We start from the raw sequence: 21,637 nt of genomic DNA on the forward strand, positions 1-21,637 counted from the left end.
GCCTAGCGTGTTCGTTACTAAAACACTTATCAACTGAATCAGCGTAACAAGTTACGTCGTTCGTTTATATCGGTATTAGCAGCTAGACGACCCTATTTGGGCGATAAGTAGATACAATCTAGTTCGCATCGGGCGTAAGTTATGCGATGAGCGTCGGAGCACTTTATAATTTAAATGTGAAGCGATGCGAGCGCTCAGCTGATCTACATTCGAGTGGAGTCGCTCGCTAATTCCGCTACGCTAGTTCACAGTGTCCGCGCCCCCCGAGAGATGTCGCTGGGTTTCACGCGCGATGTTCAGCCGGCAGTAAAAATACGTGCGGGTATTTCCTGTCCCCGGTCGGGGCGGGGGGCGATAAATAACTCAGTTTGCGGCCGGAGGGGCGAGGGGCGAAGGCTCGGGGGCCGAGGGTCGGGGAGCGTTATTTGTAGGGCTCGCGTGTGAATTATTCGTGGGTTCACGCGCGCTGTTTGCCCGCCGTCTTGTGAAGTGCTGCGCCACAGTCGAAATTAACTCAGTAGGTCAGTTTATTTAATCTTGACAAATCTTAAATGATTGACGATTGTTGTGTCGTTGCAAAATCTAATACAGGAAGATATTACATTGACAGTTGCGATCTATCATAAGATAACATTCATCGTAATCTGAAAGGAAACTTACGTATCTATTACCTAAATTGTACCTTTACCCACTTACCTTATTGCGAATTTACCATAAAAATATAAACATGATAGTAAACAATGTCAAAAAAATAATGATTGATTGAGATTAAAATTACTATAAACTTTTTCACAACTTTCATGTAACGGTAAGTTCAATTAGAACGTCATAGGAAGAATTGTCATAATTCTGATCAAAGGCAAATTAAAAACGACTGTAGGTTTCTCATTCCTTTTTTTTGATCCTGTAGTTCCGGGACTAGAATAGGGCTACGGTATCCCTTGCCTGTCGTAAGATGCGACTAAAAGGGGGCTTCCGTGGTTGCGGGCCGTAAGAGTGGGAGCTCGAACCGTCCAGTAAGCGACCCCGGGAAGGACGGCGGTATGTGTGGTCACATATCGTCCTGAAAACCAGATGGTGTGGGAGGAGCGAAAACTGCTCCCCCAGGGCAGAGCCCGATCGGAGCATCGCGCTTGGAGGACTCCGGTTGCGTTCCGTCGGAGATCCCGGAGTTCTCCAACAAGCGTTGAGGACAGCCACCGGGGGGATTATAGTGCGTTAAAAATCCTACATAACCCGGCGTCGCTCCCACGTTGTCGGGTACAAAAAAAAGGTTTCTCATTCGATCCTTATTTCATTCGCGATCAGATTTTCTATTGCGCGAATTGCTCTAGATGGAGCATGCATATCGGTACCTACACCCTCCATCAAACAGCATTGGAATAGCATGCCAGATGAACAGATGAACCAGACTTCCCCCAGTCTTAAGGAGACCCGTGTAGTAGCAGTAAGATATAAAAAAGGTTACACTCACAGGAAACACATTTTGTATTAACTTCAAATACAGGACAAATCCAATACACCTACTGTTTTAGCAATACTGTGTCACCCCTACTTAATGAAATTTCATATCACACCGGCCGCGTCTCGCCCATTGTCGACACTGGTTCATTCGGGACTATTCAATGCCAATTGTTACTCTTCAACGTAGCCATTATGTTTATTCAAGCTCAGTGAAAATTAGACACCAATGGAGAAATTCGTGAAATGCTCGTATTCACTGGCATGAGTTAAGTAGGCACTGATTAAAGACGTTAAAGGTGCCAGCTCACACAAAGCTCTGTTATCGTTGACGCGATAAATCAGGTTTACAGAAACTTTGAATATTCCTATTGGTCAGAGTAAACTATCAGCCCTGGACTCTCTAGACTTTCGATTATGTTTTTTTAAGCTCGGCGAGCACTAGGATTAAATTTAGGTGCTAATTTGCAGCCCTTTAAACATCGATGGGCGAGCACAGCGTTAAAGTCATAGAACATTTAATTACTTGTAGCCTGTCGTCGTCAACATAAAATTTTCCCATTGCTAGAGATGGGTAGAGATTTAGGCAAAATTCCACCGCGCCGGTCAAATAGGAATTAAAACTTCACACACTATAGGAAGGTTTCGTCGCAATTTGTTACCTGAGATTGGAACCTCAGATCCAAATCCAATAGATATTACAATTTTAACCATTAACCTTATTTTAAATTGTCAAATCCCAGCCTTGTTCTCACACCATAGTTACATACGAAGATGTAACAATCCACTCAAAACGAACATTTTAGTAAACTAACAAACACGTGCCCACAACGTACCAAGAATTGCATAGAAGTCACCCACTTAATATGTGCCGACCCCAGTTAATTAAATTTCATATCGCTGAGCGGCCGCGTCTCCGCTATTGTCGGCACTGGCTCATTCAGGCTCATTCAATAGCTACTATTCAATGTCAATTGTTACACTTTACTGTAGCCGCCTATTATGATTATTCACGTTCAATGAAAATTAGACGACAATTGTGATCCGGCGGTTATTGTAGAACATGCGTTGTTAGACCAATATGTTGTTAAAGTTAATGGGATTGAGTTATTCGATTAGGATTGTATGTAAGATGTAGATACAAACTGGACGGTTTTTAAACAACAACTTGATACATAGGTATTAGGTAGATAGGAACCTAACGATTGTCGAACATATTTATTTTTTTATTTACAAATTTGTGTACACAGAACATAACAAAGAAATAGAGTATTAAAAAGAAATGTAGTACAAAGGACTACTTATTCCAACCTGGAATTTCTTCCAGCAGCCCCTATGGTCAGAAAAATTGTATGTAAGGCAAATAAAGTGTGCACAAAATAGATAAGTAGGATAGATATCATATACATATACATATATACAATTATATACACATAATATATACAATAATATATACATATGACAATATATACATACAAATATATACTTAATTATGACAGTGATAAGTAGTGCTCTTTTACTCTTCTTTTGAACAAAGAAATACTGTTGGAAAGACGAATATGGGGCGGTAGTGAGTTCCATAGTCTAACTGCATGAACGGAAAAGGAGCGGGAGTAGAAAGAAGTTTTGTGAGAAGGAACATAGTGTTTAACATAAGAGTAAATTTTATACACGGACGTGATATTTTTAGGTGGGCACCTTATTAAAATAATGTAGAGTTCTTTTCAAAGCCGACACGTTCCTGACCCCTACGGTGTTGCAATGTCCATGATGACTACTTTCCATGCAATGATATTTTCCTGTTTCCATGGAATAGACGTCTAGCTGCCTCTAGATATAAAAAGTATAGTGATCTACCTACTTAGCAATTATCTATGAATATTGGTATGTAGATCCGGAACCTAATCAATTGAAACTACCTGCTTGGGTGCTGTTATCAAATATTTAGGTATTGATTGAAATAAGTACCTAAGTACTATATCTACGTGCCGGTTTACCGGCATGCCGGTGCTACCACTACGTCAAGAGATTCTTATTTTATGTTTTATTTAAAAAAAAACCTTCATTTTTATTTAATGTTCAGATATCTTTAGGAAACAAACAGTTAAATCATTAAATTATCGATAGGTACGTACGCCCACTAGGTATGTATGTAAACAGCCTTAATTTAGACCATAGTTATTCGCATATGTACATTACAGTACACAAGCAACATCGGCTGAGCACACACGGGCCGACGCAACAGCGGTGCAACTGTGTCAATTGTCGCAATTGTCGGCAGAGCGCATTGTCTCGCGATGTGACGCACGCCGCGCTTGTTTGCACACATCACACTACCGCTTTAATGAACGACCTATACGATACGTTGATCTAACGTATTGTTTGGGAAAAGGTGTGGCGGATTTGGATTTTGGACGTACCTTCCTAAGTTATGTGTAAATTAAGCGGGTGGGTTAAGTTAGAGTTTCATCGAATTAGGTAATCGATTTTATGTTACTTACGAGTAGCTAGATACCTACTGAAGTATGAGCATTGAGCATAATATAATAACATTTAGATTCATTTCTCTACCTGTCTACAATGTACTTATTATGTATGTCTAATGTTATGTTTGTCGTCATTGAGTTGCTATGATAGATAATGCGACGAATGGTAGGCTCAATTTGCCATTAGGTTAAGTACATTCATAACACTATAATACGTTTATATTTTTGCATTATTATTTATTTTCTTGATATCTACATAGGTAGGTAATACCTACCTATAAGGTGATACTTACCTACTGCCTGTACTTACTACCTATCTGGGTAGGTAGAGGTACCTACTTAGCGAACTGCCCGTACTCTACAGTGTCTACCAACTTACAGGTAGCAGCGTGGGTATCTCCTGATACATACCTATCTACCTACGTAAATGTTAACGTAAGTAAGGTTCCTTTAGGTGTTTTTATTACAGAATATTATGAAATAGCTACCTATAAACGGTCTAATTACTTATGTCATTTGTAATAAAAACAGTTTATTAAGTAGATAGATACCTACAGATGAGTGCCTAATGTCAGCATCCATAGATAAACCTTCTTAATTATGAATATGAAATTAATCCTATTCAGTACCCTCATCCATATCCATAGCACGTACCTAATAATAAATTAAACATTATTAATTATGATTTCTAACTATAATAATAGATTCAAATTGTACCACTCGAGTTTCAGTGTTATTTTTGTCACTTCTGTCACACCTCCCACGATGTTGCTTGTAAATGATAGCTATTAAATTAGTTTACTAAATAGCAACGCGGTAGTGTGTAGTGGATTATGATTCAATGTTTCACGATTCGTATTGTACTTCTATTTTTTCGAAGTTGTGTGATTATGTACTTGCCTTCAGAGTGAAATGAAAAACGTTGACAGATAACTCACCTACGTGGCTGACATTTCTGTAAAAAATCTTCAAAAGTGTAAGAAGACCAATCTGCACTGTGTTAGTTGGTAGACTTTGGCTCTTTTTGACCTCAGAAGAGATCTCAGAGTCAGACGTCGGAGAGAATGGCTCGATCTTGAAAAAGTTGGTTACAAATGTAACAATTAATGGAGGCATGAGCAAATAATAGCAGTGGGTAGGAACTAGGTACCAATGTAGTAGCTATTGCAGCTAATACAAATAGTTGGGTAGCATATTTCCCTATTCGATCATCGTGAGACAAGTGTGCTCGAGATATCGACGAGTGTCATTCGTTAGACCAACCCTCTCTTTTGTGTGGAATATTAGGAGCGGGTCGATGAAAACAATTGCTATTTAATACCTTTAATTAACATATGTGTACCTGACTGCAATCATTGGGTCAATAAAGTTCAATAAACCACGCAATTCTCTAAATGTTTATACCAACGTGTATAAAAGGCTACTTTGACAGCAGGTAGGTACTTAGGTATTATTTACCGGGAGGTAGAAATAGGGGAAGGGAGGGACCAACGAAATAAAAAAAAAATCGGTGAAAATTGAAAGAACAAACGAAAAGATGAATGGTAGGTAGACGTAGAGTTTCTTTCACCGCTTCCTCTCCATAGCGAATCACCTTACTAAGCGGAGTAGGTCCAGCCCAAGCGCTGTACCTACATGTACCTATACCTATAGATAATGTAGATAGAGGTTAAAGTGTAAAGAAAAACTTGTACCTACATGGAACAGAATTTACTGACTTTGATTTTTATTTAAATATCTATTAGGAACCTACCCATCCCATTAACAAACGAGACCATGGAAGATTATGGAGAAGTAGTAGGGACAATTTTCTCCCCACATGTTTTTCCTTGAAAATTTTCAGTGCTTATTGTCAAAACAGCGCATCTGCTCGCCCCAACATGCTGACCTACTTTGAAGAAAGACATTGTGACTTCTCTGCATTTTCAGGAACTCTACATTTAAAATCTTACCCTCCACTTTACATACAAATAATTTGAGATATTTACAAAGGTAGTTAAGATGTTTAATATTTTCTTTGTAATTTGATGTAGGTACGGTATTATTTAAAATTTCTGAAACACCTACCTACCTAAGTATTCAGCCAGAGACCCTGGCTATGTAGCTGCTCCGGGCTAAAATAATATTTGCTGGTTTGTACCGTGAAGTTTGCCGTTCTACATATATAGGTACATATCCGCCTATAGGACAAAATATTTTTTTACGGGAATAAATATTACAATCACTTAAGAGAGCCGGGCAATTGCCCGCTTTTCCACCTTTCGAACAAGGTCAACTTTTATAACTAGATAGTAGGTAGGTATAGACGCGCCAAACTGCTAGTCCGCTCTGAAGTTGTTGCGAGCAAGTCTAGTCATACAATTAGCTATGGCGACGCGATTCATTTCTATGTACAGAGCGGACTAGCAGTTTTACGCGGACTATACAGTAGGTATTGAAAAAACGTTGAGCCAAGAAATATTCACACTGAACTTTGCATTTGCAATTAATCTGGAGATCATTTCCTGTTTTGCTCTGTAGTTACGAAGATGGGTATCTCTGTTGGTCAGGGTCGCTGCATCTCGGAACTCGTACAGTGGATAGAAACACGTAAACATTTATTTTTAATGAAATAGATGTTGTATATGGACCCTAAAGGATTGGAGTCTCATCAGACCTAAGCCACAAATAAGTTACATCCTCTGAAGGCTAAATTGAGATGCCTCGTAAAAAAGTCGCTCTCTTTTCACCTTTAACACAGAACACAAAGAGCTTAACACTGCTATTATTGAGCAGATACCTATAAGTAGTAAAACTCGTAAAAGTATCTACTTACTTACAGGCCAAAACCCAGTAGTGTTTAAGCACTGCTGTTATTAGTGATATGTTCTCCGATAAATATAAAAGCAGATATAGGTAGACCTAGCTAGAACCTACCTTTTTTTTGTTATCGAGGAGGAAACCTTCAAAAGGTGCCCGTTGCCGTGGGAACGACACAGGGTTAGGTATGTGTCGGGCTCCGCTCAGGTGAGTTCAGGGCTCACCACGCCGTCTGGTGTGCACGACGGTATGCGACCACACATACCGCCGTCCCTCCCGGGATCGCTTGCTAGACGGTTCGAGCTCCCACTCTCGCCGCCCGCAACCCCGGAGCCCCCATTATTCTGGTCCCAGAGCTACAGGGATAGGTAGAATCTACCTTCCTACATTAAGAAGTGTAGAATAAAGTACCTACATACCTACCAAATATTTTTACTGGACATTTCTTAGATTGCTTTTATGATACAGGTGTTTAATTAACAAATCAGATAAGTTATCTCCGAATTATGTTCTCGTAAGGTCAAGGATATGCAAATCGTAGCTAAATGTCGAAGCTAGTAAATTCGCGAATTATGAATATCTCAACATATGATTTACAGCGTTTAAGTAAGACAAATTGACCCTAATTAATCTTTAATAGATACCTACACTTATTAATACTAATATCTAGTTAATGTCGGTTATAGTCATGTAATAATTTAATACCTAGTTAGTTATTATAATATCGTTTACTAGGTATGTACCTACCTTATCCCTGTAGTACCGGGACCAGAATAGGGCTACGGTATCCCCTGCCTGTCGTAAGAGGCGACTAAAAGGGACTTCCGGGGTTACAGGCGGCAAGAGAGGGAGCTCAAACCGTCCAGCAAGCGACCCCGGGAAGGACAGCGGTTTGTGTGGTCGCATATCGCTGTAATCACCAGGGGATGTGAGAGGAGCGTAAATTGCTCCCCTCAGGACAGAGCCCGATAGAAGGGCATCGCGTTAGGCGGACTCCGGTTGTGTTCCGCTAGAGATCCCGGAGTTCTCCACCAAACGCTGAGGACGGCCACCGGGGGGGTTTTAGTGCGGTAAAAATCCCACATAACCTGGCGTCACTCCCATGGCGTCGGGTACCTTTTGAAGGTTTCCCCCTCGTCAACAAAAAAAGGTATGTACCTACCTATCTACTTGTAGGTTAGGTACATTTTTAAACTACGTAGGTATAGAAGTAGGTAAACAAACGAGCATGCCGACCACCTGACGGTGATAACCGCAGCCCATGCACAAGTGTAAAATCAACCCTCAGTTAGGATTACAGAACTAATTTGAAAAGCCTCGTATTAGTATCTCTCTCTTATTAGGTACACCCTTCAAAACAGAACCGTATTATAGCAGAAGCATAAATAGGTACCTAGTAGTTTTTTTTTATAATATAGGAGTAGCAGACGAGCATACAGTCGTAGGTAAGTGGCTACTGCCGCCCGTGGACATATGTAATCAACCCCAGATAAGATTAGATATTCCTACCTGAGGTCGGCCACAGACAGCCTGGAACGTGTCGGAAAGTATGTCTCCCTTACCACATTCTTTAAAACGGAACACAGCAGCGCCTAACACGGCTGTTATTAGGTAAAAATAGGTGTGTCGGTGGTGCCGCCGGAGTCGAACCACAAAGGGTTCTACCACCTTCAAAGTACAAAGTACCTACATAGGTATAACAAATATTTTTTTACAACAATGCTTGTAATTAGAATTACACCTATGTAGGCATAGATGGAAATGCATGCTACTTTGTGTAATAAACAGTCGATACGCCAATAGCAATTACAGCTAGGCATAAGCAACGATCAATTTTAGTTCCTAAGATCCTATTAAAATTAATTGCTTCAGGACCGTTCAGTTGATCCCTAAATGATAACAATTTGATTCGATTTTGACATGGTAAGCCTGTCTCATAGCAATAACTAGTGTAGAGTGCGTATGGACCAACACCTTGGTGGGTAAGGTACGACATATAGGCAGATGGCAGAGCCGGTCAAACTAAGCAGCTTAATTTTGGAACTTTTTTTTTCACACTAACTTCTACAAAAATAAATAAGCTAGCTCAATGAATCAGGAGCATGTAGGTAGGTATAGTCCGCGTAAAACTGCTAGTCTACTTTGAATATAGAAATGAATCGCGTCGCCATAGCAAATTGTATGACTACACCTGCTCGCAACAACTTCAGAGCGGACTAGCAGTTTGGCGCGGACTATACCGAGATACCATCTAGATATGACTAAATATGGCGTATTTTGATATGTGATGTAAAGTGTTCTGACCTGTGCTTACTATTTTTACCATCATGCTACTGACTATAGGTACCACTCTATAGGTACGTTATAATTACTCTGAGGTACCTGCAACTCACCTGGCGTTATTTTTTACATCAGTTCCCAACCAGGGGCGTTCTGACAGATTTTTTACTTACAGTATCAGAGGGGTAGAGTTTACACAAAAAATAACTAACAATGTTTTAATAGATAGCTATCAACGTTTATGATCCAAATGTCCTTTTTATGTCAGTCTTTTATTCAACAGTTTTTTTGAGGTTTGAAGTTTTTACAGAAGAAAGTTTGTTCTCGGTAGGAAGGTGTCTTGGTAGGTACGTACCTACCTTATAGATCTACCTATTCTATTATTTATATCTACTTTGTACCTAAGTAGATAATAAGAAGGTACCTACCGGAATAAACCACAAATTAATATCTTAACGAATGTTTTTTTGCATAGGTAATTAGGTATTTACGTATCTATAGTCCGCGTCAAACTGCTAGTCCGCTTGAAAGTTGTAGTGAGCAGAGCGGATTAGGAGTTTTACGCGGACTAGGTATACCTACCCACCTAATTTACATTTGAAGGTAGGTATATGCGCAATATTTTTCATAAGATTACAAATATCGACAAACAGATTTAGTATTTTAAATATTTGTATTTGCTTGTGTTAATAAAAAATATGAGTGTTGAACTTTATTTGTTAACACAAAATCGCTTTCAGAAATGTCTAGGTCACACAAACTCTGCTAATTAGCTAAGCATTCATTTAAAATAAGTAGGTACCTAGGTAGGTAGGTATGTTCCTAGATATGTAAACACACTAAGATACCTATGTAGGTAGGTAATACCTATAGGTAGTAGACAGGTAATATTGTTGGTCCTATAAGATTGTATATTAGGAATCTACAGATAAAAAAACGGTGATACTATAGATATTAGGTAGTAATAGGTAGTTACCTGTTTGAAATTCGTTCTTTTACGCTAAGGGCTTGTTTGACATAAGCTCTGATTTTGAGAATTGATGTGTATCTACCTATTAGGTATTAGGTAGGTACAAAACATTATCTCTTTATTTGATGATGAAAGACAATTTATTGAAGTACCTATACCTAGATATCTAGATCTACCTAGGTAGGTACCTGCCTCACGGTTCTGTAACAAAAAAACGTAACAAGATTTTAGTAGAAATAGTCAAATGTCGATCTATGGTAGATACTTAATTAAAACATTAGAAAAATAATTATCAATACAAACAAGCGTAAAAGAAGCTTAATTTGCATTCTTCGTCTCAATTTCGTACCCAGCTATCTATCTATAGGTAGGTATTTCTGCTAACCAGGATGTAGCATATTTTTCAACACTCCAATATCTAGATTGCGTGTCTCAACGAATATGTTTACACATGAAACATCTGTAGTTTTACAAACTCATTAAATTACTAAAATAAAACGTAGATATAATTCGAATTTGTTTTTCGTAAACAAATTCATTGGCGTCCTCGCTTCTTATCTCGCAACACTTGGCGGTAGACGTAACAAATTTACATATCATAAACAACCTAATATCAAGACGAACCTTAACCTACAGAAACTATTCACCTACTATTTATAAAAACATAATCATAAATGCTCGCTATTTGTGTTCTACATTTTAAAAACATTTTATTAAACATTATATTAGCAAACAGATCACGACAGCCAGATACCTATTCAACACCTTAAAGACGTTAAATTCAGCTTTGGTACATTTTACGCCTAGAAGTTGGCATTTTCCGGTTAAAATAGAATTATCGCCGTAGGGTCATTGAACAGTAAGTGACGCGGCGCGCTAACGGAGGCTAGCAATTTCCTTTGCGATGATTTATGGACTGTCACATTGTAAAAATCTTGTCGCGCATTACTCTACTCCGCCACTCTCCTACGACTCTCCGTAAACCACCCTATTAAATGTGGGTCGACCTTGGACGTATCGGTTGCGTTAAAAATTCCTGTACAACTAAGTAGGGTGTAGGTGTAGGGTGTAGGTAGTGCGAGCGCGGCATGGTCACGGGCCTCTCGGGCCGCAATCATTGCAATTCAATTTGCGCCGAGGTACGCGGCGAGCGGGTGCGCCGCACCGGCCAGCGCTTTGTTTACATTACAGCGAGCGTGTCTCACCGCTCCGCCGCGGTTCGATTAAGGACGAATCAATAAGGCAGTCGATAGCGAGCGAGTTTAATAGAGTGAGCCGAGTGGAGCGCCCTCATTACCCCCGCAATTAGCGCACGGCGCGCTCCCGTCGACGACGCACCCCGCGCGAAAAACGAATAAAAAGAGCTGCCCTCAAAATGGCCGCCGCCTCCCCCCGACCGCCCGCCGACCCCCGCGCCGCTTCGTGATTGCATCCCCGCAGCTCTTATAAATATGGCCGTATTCCTCCCGCCTTTACTGATTGCCCGTATACCCCCCGGCCTCCCCCCGCGACCGCGCCGCCGGCGTCTGAATAGATAAACGAGTCCACGTGGACCGCCGCGCTTATAAAAATCACCTCGTCCAATGAATGCGTTCGAGAGCGACGTTCGGGCCAGTCGACGCGCACGGCCGCGTGTAACTCCGCCCTTAATAAGCGATCTCGGCGTTTCGACCAATCGAGGGGCCGCATTCGACGGATTCCGTTCGCCGACGACGAAGCGGTCCACGTGGACTCGCACACACGGACGCGAGTATAATGCCTCGAGTGGAAATAGCTATGACGGCGAAATGTGCGACAGCGAAAAAATAAAATGCGGTCGGTCGGTGCGGCGGCGGATCGAGCGAGCGAGTGGGTGTAAACAGGGGATATTTTGGTGCGGCTCGTTCATTATTATTGAATGCGCGGCGCTAATGGCACGGCGCGGGTCGCGGGTCGCGCTTCCTGCTCCGCGAACGCCGACTGACACGTCCGTCGCCGAGACACCGCCCGCATCACACAATACAACTGTGCATAATGAGCACCCAACACATACACTCCCGGCTAAACTGATTTGCAAAATTAATTTCACTCCCCAAAATAGCAAACGATTGCTACAGTAGGTAGAAGCTAAGCAATCCAACGACGTAGGTAGTAATTTTAATTATCCACAAATCGACAACGTAAACCGAGTTTATTTAAAAACACTCAGGTAGAAAACCTGACTGAAAAGGAAATAGAAGCTCGCAGAGGAACGCGAGGTTGATAGCCATCTACGTGGGTGTATTGTGTCGACCGTCGATAAAGCAAGCATGCTTGTCCGGTAGCCGCGATCGCCGCGACTCGAGCACTTGTCTAAAAAATTAATGATACCTATCTACTCGTCTCGTAACGAAAACAAAATTCGAAGAAGGCTCTAGTTCCCAATAATATGTTGATACATTTATAAACGGAGTTCACTTCGAGGTAAACTTAATTATTAGATTCTTGGCGATCGAATCTTAACTGAGTAAAATCTTTTGAGAAAGAGCCTACCTTTTGAGAAGAGGGAACCTAAGTTAATTTCTTAGTAGTTAGGTAAAATGAATACCGATAGCTTAACACAAAAATAACATCTTTATTGGATGTCAACTAGCTTTTTCGGACTTAAAAGACCAATTACCTACCTATATACCTGCTACGTACTATTTTTCTACTTGCCTAACCTTCTAGGATACCTATCAAGGTAGGCATTGCCATAAAATAGGCAGAACCAGTAAGCCTACCGGGTCTTTATATAAATTGTAAAGCGACAAAATTAATCTTAGGTAAGTTCAGCTCCTTTTACCGCGAGCGTAATTTATTTTTAATTTCTCTTTCAAACCTAAATGAGTCCAGGAAGTTTTTATGCCAGGCGTTTACAATTAAACTGAAGTGAATATAAAACACCAACTCACAAAAGGGAGGAAACCTACCTGCCTACGACTATTTAAGTTAAATACGTTCTTTAGCCAAATAATGAAGACTAAGGACCGCTAAACACGTCTTTAAAATTTGTTGTAAAGGGGTTCGGAAGCAGGTGTAAATATAGGTACCTACCATTAGGTACATTAATAGAATGCAAGATACATGCAAGATAGGTACGAGTAGGTACCTAACTGTAACTTTTTTTTTATAATATAGGAGTAGCAGACGAGCATGCAGTCCACCTGATGGTAAGCGGCTACTACCGCCCATGGACATTTGTAATCAACCCCAGATAGGATTAGATATTCCTACCTGAGGTCGGCCACAGATGCGCCGCTACCCCTGAGGACTAAGCTGGAACGCCTCCGAAAAGTCTGTCTCCCTTACCACACCCTTCAAACCGGAACACAGCAGCGCCTAACACTGCTGTTATGAGGCAGAAATAGGTGTGGCGGTGGTGCCGCCGGAGTCGAACCGCAAAGGGTTCTACCACCTTCTAATATTTTCATAATAAAATACTAAAAACTGATTATTAAATTTCTGACGGTCTGTACCAACTGTCTGCAGCCTATTCTTGGAACGACAATAATAAATTTGTTAGAACTTCTACGAAAAGATAGAAGGACGACCTAATAAAAACTACCTAGGTAACTACAAAAGTCACTTTCTTAAATCAACCTGTACAGGTCTACCTATTTACCTATAATATACCTACCTACCCCCAAAATAACATAGTAAGCACCTAGGTAATACGGGTGCATAATACGCATAATGCATAATACGCATGCGCTAACGCTTGTGGTAATAAAACGGTTCATTTATTTCCACACACACATACACAAATACACACACTTTCTTATTTGTAATCATAAATAGAATAACTTTCAAAGTCTACAGTCAATTGGCCATTAAGTACCAAGTTAGCGTGGCTAAAGCCCGAACAATCGGTTACCGAGTCAAATACTTGACATTAATATTAAGTAAGTAGGTGCTCAAAGTATGCGCGGTGACGCATGCGCTGCCAAACAATGTACCTCGCTCATTAAAATGGCATTCCTTCACGAACAGTGGAACACACTGCCCACCTAATTTCAAGCGCTCAGTTCGCCTAATGCCCGGAAATTCGTCTAATCGACTATTGGTATTAAATCAGTCTGTAGGTAGGCACCTGATGTCTAATTATGTCCTCATTCAATACCTATTATTTTGTTAGCTGTGATAAGTACGAGTGCTTATTAACTGCGACAGCATTTTTTAATACCTATCAGTTTTTTTACTTTAAAATAATTAATGATTTACGTATTACCTACCCACTACCTATTAGATGCATACCGAGCCCACTACCTACACTAGCTACCGGCACTACCGGCTTTTATTTATTATTTTACCTATCTAGGTACGTCCTGTTAACGATACCTATCTAACAAGAACCAAATCTTAAAACAAATTATTAAAGTGTAACACGTACCATCAATGTAGGTACCTAAGTCCTTTCTATCTATCTTTCATTTAAGATAGGTAAGTATTCCCTAAATCGCAATATAAAATCTGATTTGATTCTACACGATTTTATATTTACTTGCCACAATGGATATAATTGGTATTGTTCAAAATTGTTTATTATACACAACAATAACTTGGAATTCCCAAGTTTAATGAAAAATGGTAGTAAAATAAACATTCTTCGTAAACATTTTTTATTTAAAAGGAATGTTGTGTTCGACAGGAGTTTATGTGTGGCGTGCAGTTGGTTTTACGGCGCTAATAAAATAAGCCATTGAGCGGTAAAATAATTAATTATTTGGCCTGTTATTCGACGTGCCGCGAAGATTCATTCTGGCAAGATCTGAACTTTTTTATGGACGGGCAATATTATATCGGTCCGCCTGCCTTTGGAAATCCACTCCTGGACATAAGGGTGCTGCAGTTAGCACCTGACCAATTCTGTGTCCTTTGCATTCTTCGTCATCGGTCATTAGTTCTACGAGGGATCTGAGCAGCCTTTTGTCTATCCAGCTTGTTTAATATTAAAAGTTGAAACCTATGTCTTCGACTTTTTTCATAATCTATGGAACTTGTTATACCTACCTATAATGAACTACAAAATTAATAATATCATTGTTATATCATATTCGTATTTATTAATTAGAGAAGATATAGGTAATTAGGTACAATACAATTAAAAAAACAGTAAAAATATTTAAACTAAAATTACTAAGATCAACATAAAAAATTATAAATAAAATAAACGAGCCAAATGTTATTAAATAATGTTAAATTCAAGTTAGGTTAGGTTAGCTCTATGCGGATACTAATTAATAAGTAGTTAACCTACCTAATGCTTAGCGGTTGAATAACAAATAATCAACGTATCTGCTAAATAGATAATAGGCAACAATCGTTATAACTGTTTAATTGCATGAGAACAATAACCGTAGATAGGTAGGTACTTACTCCGAACTAAGTACACAAGCGGGTGTCTATCGCCCACGCCTATTAGCTCATAATCAATCATTGTTCACTCCGCTCTTATTATAGTAAGATTCACACGTTGCAGAACGTTTTGTGCCTCAACTTTTTATACGCCTACATGTGTGACTCGTCTTCAACGGGTGGGTTTACATCCGGGATAATGTATTGATATTATAATGTGTATTATAAGTTTAATAACCTATAAACAAATAGGTACATGCAATCTAATTTTGAAATGTTGCGACCAGTTAGTTACATTGTTAACGGTTGATTAACCAAGATACTTCCCGAAACTGGTTGTTCTGCGAATTGATAAGTTGATTATGATTCCCTTCTCAAAATATTTTTATAACAAAATGGAGTATGTACTACCTAGTCGGTACAGACCTAGCCTATATCTGGTCTGTTACAATTGTCTTAAATCTCTTATACCTATTTATCTCGTATTTTATGGTCTGACAAAAATTTAGGTATCCAAGTGATAGGATACGACTTCGTATTAAGCATTAATAAATTCCGGGCAAAAAAAACGTTAAGGTGAAGAATGGTCGACGATCCTTCTGGGAAGCGATCGCCTTGGGATGGTCTGTTTTTGCGACACAATGGCCGGGTTATACAACTAATTGTTCGCGCCGGTTAATTATGCACCTCGTTTTGTTTGCCGAGTTTGTTTGGGACTCGCGGCAGCCGGGCTAGGGTTGCTACGACAGAGATATGCATCATTTGGACAGTTTGTAAATGTAAACTTACTAGTAATTAGGTACCGAAAGGTACGTACGTATTTATTTTTTGTTGTCCAAAATGTCCTAAAATGATGTTTAAGCTTGAACCATAATACTTAATAGAACTGTGACTGCAGTTAAATATAATTTTGCATATTTACTTTAAGGAAATATGGACAGGTTAGGTTAGGTAGATACGTAAGTATAGGTATGGTAGAGGTACGGATATTTTAGGCGTAGAAAAACAGGTAGGTACACACCTATCTTCGTAAGTACTTATTCTAATCATATTCCAGAAAGTATACTAGTTTTATTTCATAAAAATAATCAAATAAAGGGATTAATATTTGTTTTACTAAACGTCATGGCTCGTTTTATATGCGCTCATTGTTGTTATTATTAAACTCTTTCAATTGTGGGGAGAGACCCTTGCTCGCGCGTGGGATATAGAAACGACTCTAGTAATTGTAGCTACATATGTATCTTCTACCTAGGTATCATTGGTACGAGTAACATAGGTAGGTTGTGCCTAACATTTTTCACAAATTGCTCAAGCCAAAAAATATTTTATTTTTATTTTAAGCGAACTTAGGTATAATATATAGGTAATATATTTCAATACTTATGCACGGCAAACCCCTGTTTAGGCTCGGAGTTGTGGGAGGAGGGGTAAACAGATAACGCGCGGTCACCGACGTTTGTTTTACTGACCGCTGACTTGCCAATTAATCGCTCGTTGTTTATACTATCGTAATGAAGTAATACTGATCTTTAACACCGTAATGAATGATTACTGTTATATAAACCATGTTGCGAATGTGTCAACATTTTATAACGGTATTTCGCGGAATCATCTGGTTGTACCTATCGCAAATGTGACGACGTTTAATGAAATAATTAATAATAAAGTTAATGATAAATAAACTAGGTATTTTTCCTACACGTTAGGTATCTACGTATACCCACCTAATTCAACGACACAAATATATCTCCATATAAGGTCATTCTTACATAGAGGTACTGAACCAACCAGAAAACAGAAAAAAGTATGTTGCTTACTGAAGACTTGCTATCTACCTATTGGGAATAATCAGAGTTCAATTGTGTTGTTCTGTCGCTAAACATTGTTAACGCTGACAATTTCGTACCACTCTATAATACAATAAAGAATATTAAAAGAGACACAGGCGATAAATAGTGAGAAGGGTGCGACGGAGCGATGTCGCGGCGATATCGCTTGATTGTTATTTATACGTTATCGCGACGATCGCCCGCTAGACCGCGCTCGCCCAGGGAGTCGTTTAGCCGAGGAAAACATTGTGAACTTTATGTAAACCACCGTGTTGCAATTTATTTTACTACCACGGCTTTAATATCGAAATTTAAATACGTAGTGTTATTGATATACCTGTAAAAGTACCTACTTTATTATCGCCGCACAAAAATGGACCCATAAAAGCGGTATTTACAGGGAGGACATAAATTTTAGCGCACGCATCCATTGTGAAGAAGCCGCGTCCCACACTCCGCGCGACATATTGTGGGTTTCGTCGAGCAAAACGGCTGCGATTCAAAATAAAAATTAAAGCGGACGAAAAAACGGAGAATAAAAACGAAACGAGCGAGCGTTCGTCGACGAGCTTTTTTGTCGCGGCTCGTTACTTCCCGCGCTTGTAAATGCTACGTAAATTACGAGATCGTACCGTCCACCCGTTAGTCCGTAACTACTGAAATGTGAGAGGCATTTGCGAAGCGGACCGACTGCGACTTGCCAAATATGTTGACATGTCACGCGGCGATTACGAATGTAATCTATATGGGTAGAGTTACGGTTAAATATAATTATGCCTACTCCGTTTTATTTGTTTTGCTCAGAGTTAGTGATATGATTTGTCAAGGTTTAGTAAGACTTACTCCTTCTCAATTAAAATTAATTAGTTAATAGCTATACATACAGTTACAGGTACCAATGTACTATTAGATATTTATTTGACAACATTGTTTTGATGTTCTGTAGTACCTAGGTGGGTAACTATTATTTTTCTTATTACTTCGAACATGTTCGATCCATACATTAGGTATGTATCAATTTGCCTACTAGTTATTTTAATCATATTAAGGAAGAATCTTTATTTTATTTACCTACCTACAATCGATTTTTTATATTGAAAAAATTAATTGATGTTTTATTTACCTACATAATTTTAGCCTTTATAGCTAATACTTATATTTTCAAATTTCACTTTCGTGAAATAATTACCTATGACGGTAAAACAGTTTCTGTTGTAGCTAGTACCTATAGGTACGTACAATAAGTAAAGAAGCTCAGATCTAATAAATATTTACCGTAATAAAAGCAAATGAGCTTAACTGTAGGTACTAATGGCACTACTGGTTACAAAAACATGTGTTATTGGAGGTACCTACTCTTATAGACAGAATGCAGGTAGGTAGGGATTTCATAGTATGGTTGGACATTAGGTATATACCGGTACAAGTTTTAATTTTTGTTGTCCACATAGGTAGCTTTAATTAGTATTTTTTACATACCTATATCTACCTAGTTACTTATTTTGCAAGTAAGGTGTTTTGTAATAGGTACTGAAGTATTTATTAATTGCATTGCTTACTTACCGTGATTTAAAAATTAATATAGACACCTGCCTACATAGTTTTCACACCTTCCTACTTACTTGTATAAGTATCTACCTACATAAGGTAGGGTAAGGAATTTATATAATTTCTTCAGTTTTTAAGGACAGGTACTAGGGACCTATCTGGCAGTACCTTATCTTACGTAAAGGTAATTTAACACACAAATAAAAAAAACTATTTTTAATAGGTATGTAGATACCTATACATATCTAGGTAGGTACCTTTTAATATTAACTGTCGTCTACCGTTCACTTAGTTCAATTGAAACATCATTGTAAGTTAAATCTAATCAACTTTAACGAAAGACAGATCTACCCTTGTCTCCAGACAGCCCTACGAAGAGGGCAACCGAGATGCTGTTAAGTTCATTTAGCAGGCGCCGCGCCCGAGTGCGATCAAACGCCCCGCAATAAATAGATAGCCGCTAGTTATCTGATTGCGACCTACCTGAACTACGCTGACAACCGTACATATGGACTTTTTACAATGGCATATTTAAAGAAGTCAATATATTATTATTTATCTATAGACATTTATAACTAAAATAATAAAAGTGCATACGAACAGGACTTGTAATTGTTGATAAAGATGATCTAAAAGATCCGGTAAATCGAAATATAAATAAAAAAAACCCAATTAGGTACATCCCTACCCTAGTTTCTACGCAAATTGATCCTTAGATTAAAAAAAAATGCCTACTCTACCTACCCTATCCGATATCTATTAAGAATTAAGAATAGAACAATAGATATATTTTTAGAGATTTATTACTAAAATAATACAGCCCTTAACATTTATAATGACTATTGACTACACTATGCAAAGCTAAAGATCACATGATAGAAATATGTTAAAGCGATACCCTCATCTCATCTCACCCCCTTCAAAAATCTCCAAATAATACGTATCTATTAGGGCGTATATCTTCGATTCGGCTAAGTATTCCTCAAACATGAAGATAGTCGACGAAAAATTCGAGTGGAGAAAATATGTATGGCAGCGGTATGCGAAGATTGCGAAGGGTGGTAGAGGAGGTGGGCGCCGGGGGGCGGCGAGGAGGTCCCCCCGCGAGCGAACATCAGTTCGTTCGTAGCGTCCGTGCGGGACTGTCGTGCGTTGTATTGGATTTCGTAGCGAGGCGCGTGTGACAGACAACGTGGAATACGTGCGTGCTACCAGTGTTGATATTGTGGCGTGAGTGGTGTATGTGGTGGTGTCCTGTTTATTTAGTGTTTTGCAGACGATGAGCTCGCGTGTTTGACGCGGGATGTATCCGAGCGCGGGCGCAATGAACGCTGCCGCAGCCGCCGCTGCCGTGGCGGCCGCCAGGCATCCGGTGAGCGACACTCCATACGTTAGACATAAATCACACGGAGATAATCGACTCGGTCCCACTATCGTGCCGCATTGTTATGATAACTCGTTTAAGTGAGAAAGCGCAGAGCTGCCGGGGAAAGTCTAACACACGACTCTTCACATAATGTGCTTACGGGCCGTGATGTGCTTATGAGATTACATTAGAATGTAAATATTTGGCAGCTTGTATCCGTTATAACTTTAAAGTGGTTGTAGTTACCATTGATAAGTTTCAGACCAACGTTTCATTCTGTGAAAGTAAATAAAAAATAAATTTAAATTACCATTTACAAAAGATAAATCCCCCGTAAATTTCCCGTTAGAACCGGCAACTTAAACTCAAGTTAAAATAGATTTTTTACAAGGATCTATTTGAGTTATAAACGCGCATTGTGCCGGGTGCAACAAAAGAAAACGACAATACCCGGCGGGGGGCGGCCGTTGGATATTTTTCAGTCGCGCTTAATTATCCGTGAAATTGACGCCAAAGAATTTTATCATACTATCGAGTAAGGATCAGAACTTATGTTTTTCATTCTCTATTCTTTTCGTAGATTCTATGATTATTTTACTGTTTTAAATGTTGAATCAGCCATATTAATTGCACAGTTGTAAATGTTCCGACGGCTTGAGAAATACTTAACTCATTTGTATTTACTTAATAATCCATTCCATTATCAATATTTTACACTTAATCTTAATGTCTTTAGTAGGAACTATCAATGTTAAAAACAAACGATTGCCATAATATTTTTCATATATCGGAATGGTTATTCGATTCTTAGTTTAATAAACTGATGTAGGTGTTATAAAGTAAAAACTCCCTTCCAAAAGTTTATATGTACTAAAGTTACAAGTGAAATATAAAAGCAGTACGTTTAACTCCGCTTGGTCGACCGCAGGCCGCAGCGCATCTGTCGTCAGACTGTTCGGGCTGCAGCCGACCACAACTCAAAAATCAATTAACAAACTCTTTTGTATTTCGTATCTTACTTTATACCTACTCCGTGTCTATATAAACCGTTATGTTAATAAGGATGTTGTCAACCAAATTCTTTATTAAAAAAACCGCCATAATTTATTATTATAAGTACCTGTAAGATACTTTAAATGAAAAGCAAATAAGGCGCTCCGATAACGACATCTAGGTTTCAAGTAATAAATACTGTAAAAGCCTAGGCATTTTAAAGAACGTTGATAACAATAAAAGTGTAAATAACATAAAAGTTCTATGATCTTAAGATGTTAACGCAAAAACTATAACCAGAATGTTTACAGAATCAAGCATGTAAAAGAGTTTTTATATGGCTAATAGGAAATTGTTTAATTTAAGTGTTTTATTCTACTCACAATTTACCTATTATATAACTTGCTTACCTACTTGTATGATTGCGTTCAATCACACACAATCATCAGCTAGAATGCAGCTAGATTATAATTTTGTCTCATATATTTTGGCTATGTATCTAGATACTCCGTCAATTTAAAATATATGAGGTAGTCAAATATACACA

General features: G+C 38.9%; 1 protein-coding gene and 1 pseudogene across 1 annotated transcript in view; one reads left to right on the forward strand and one right to left on the reverse strand.

Moving 5' to 3' along the window:
• Window positions 1-10,753: 10,753 nt before the first annotated feature.
• On the reverse strand, window positions 10,754-12,245 carry LOC140749220 (uncharacterized; annotated as a pseudogene).
• Window positions 12,246-19,850: 7,605 nt separating this feature from the next.
• Window positions 19,851-21,637, forward strand: part of Gro (groucho) — a 59,472-nt gene continuing 57,685 nt past the window's right edge. Inside the window, exon 1 of the mRNA XM_073081875.1 lies at window positions 19,851-20,103. Coding sequence (XP_072937976.1) covers window positions 20,035-20,103 — 69 coding nt within the window. The 5' untranslated portion in view covers window positions 19,851-20,034. The remainder of the gene's footprint in view (window positions 20,104-21,637) is intronic.

The sequence above is a fragment of the Epargyreus clarus genome, unplaced genomic scaffold (genome assembly GCF_041222505.1).
Source record: "Epargyreus clarus isolate Ecla_fem2 unplaced genomic scaffold, WU_Ecla_fem_2.2 ptg000017l, whole genome shotgun sequence".
NCBI lineage: Eukaryota > Metazoa > Arthropoda > Insecta > Lepidoptera > Hesperiidae > Epargyreus > Epargyreus clarus.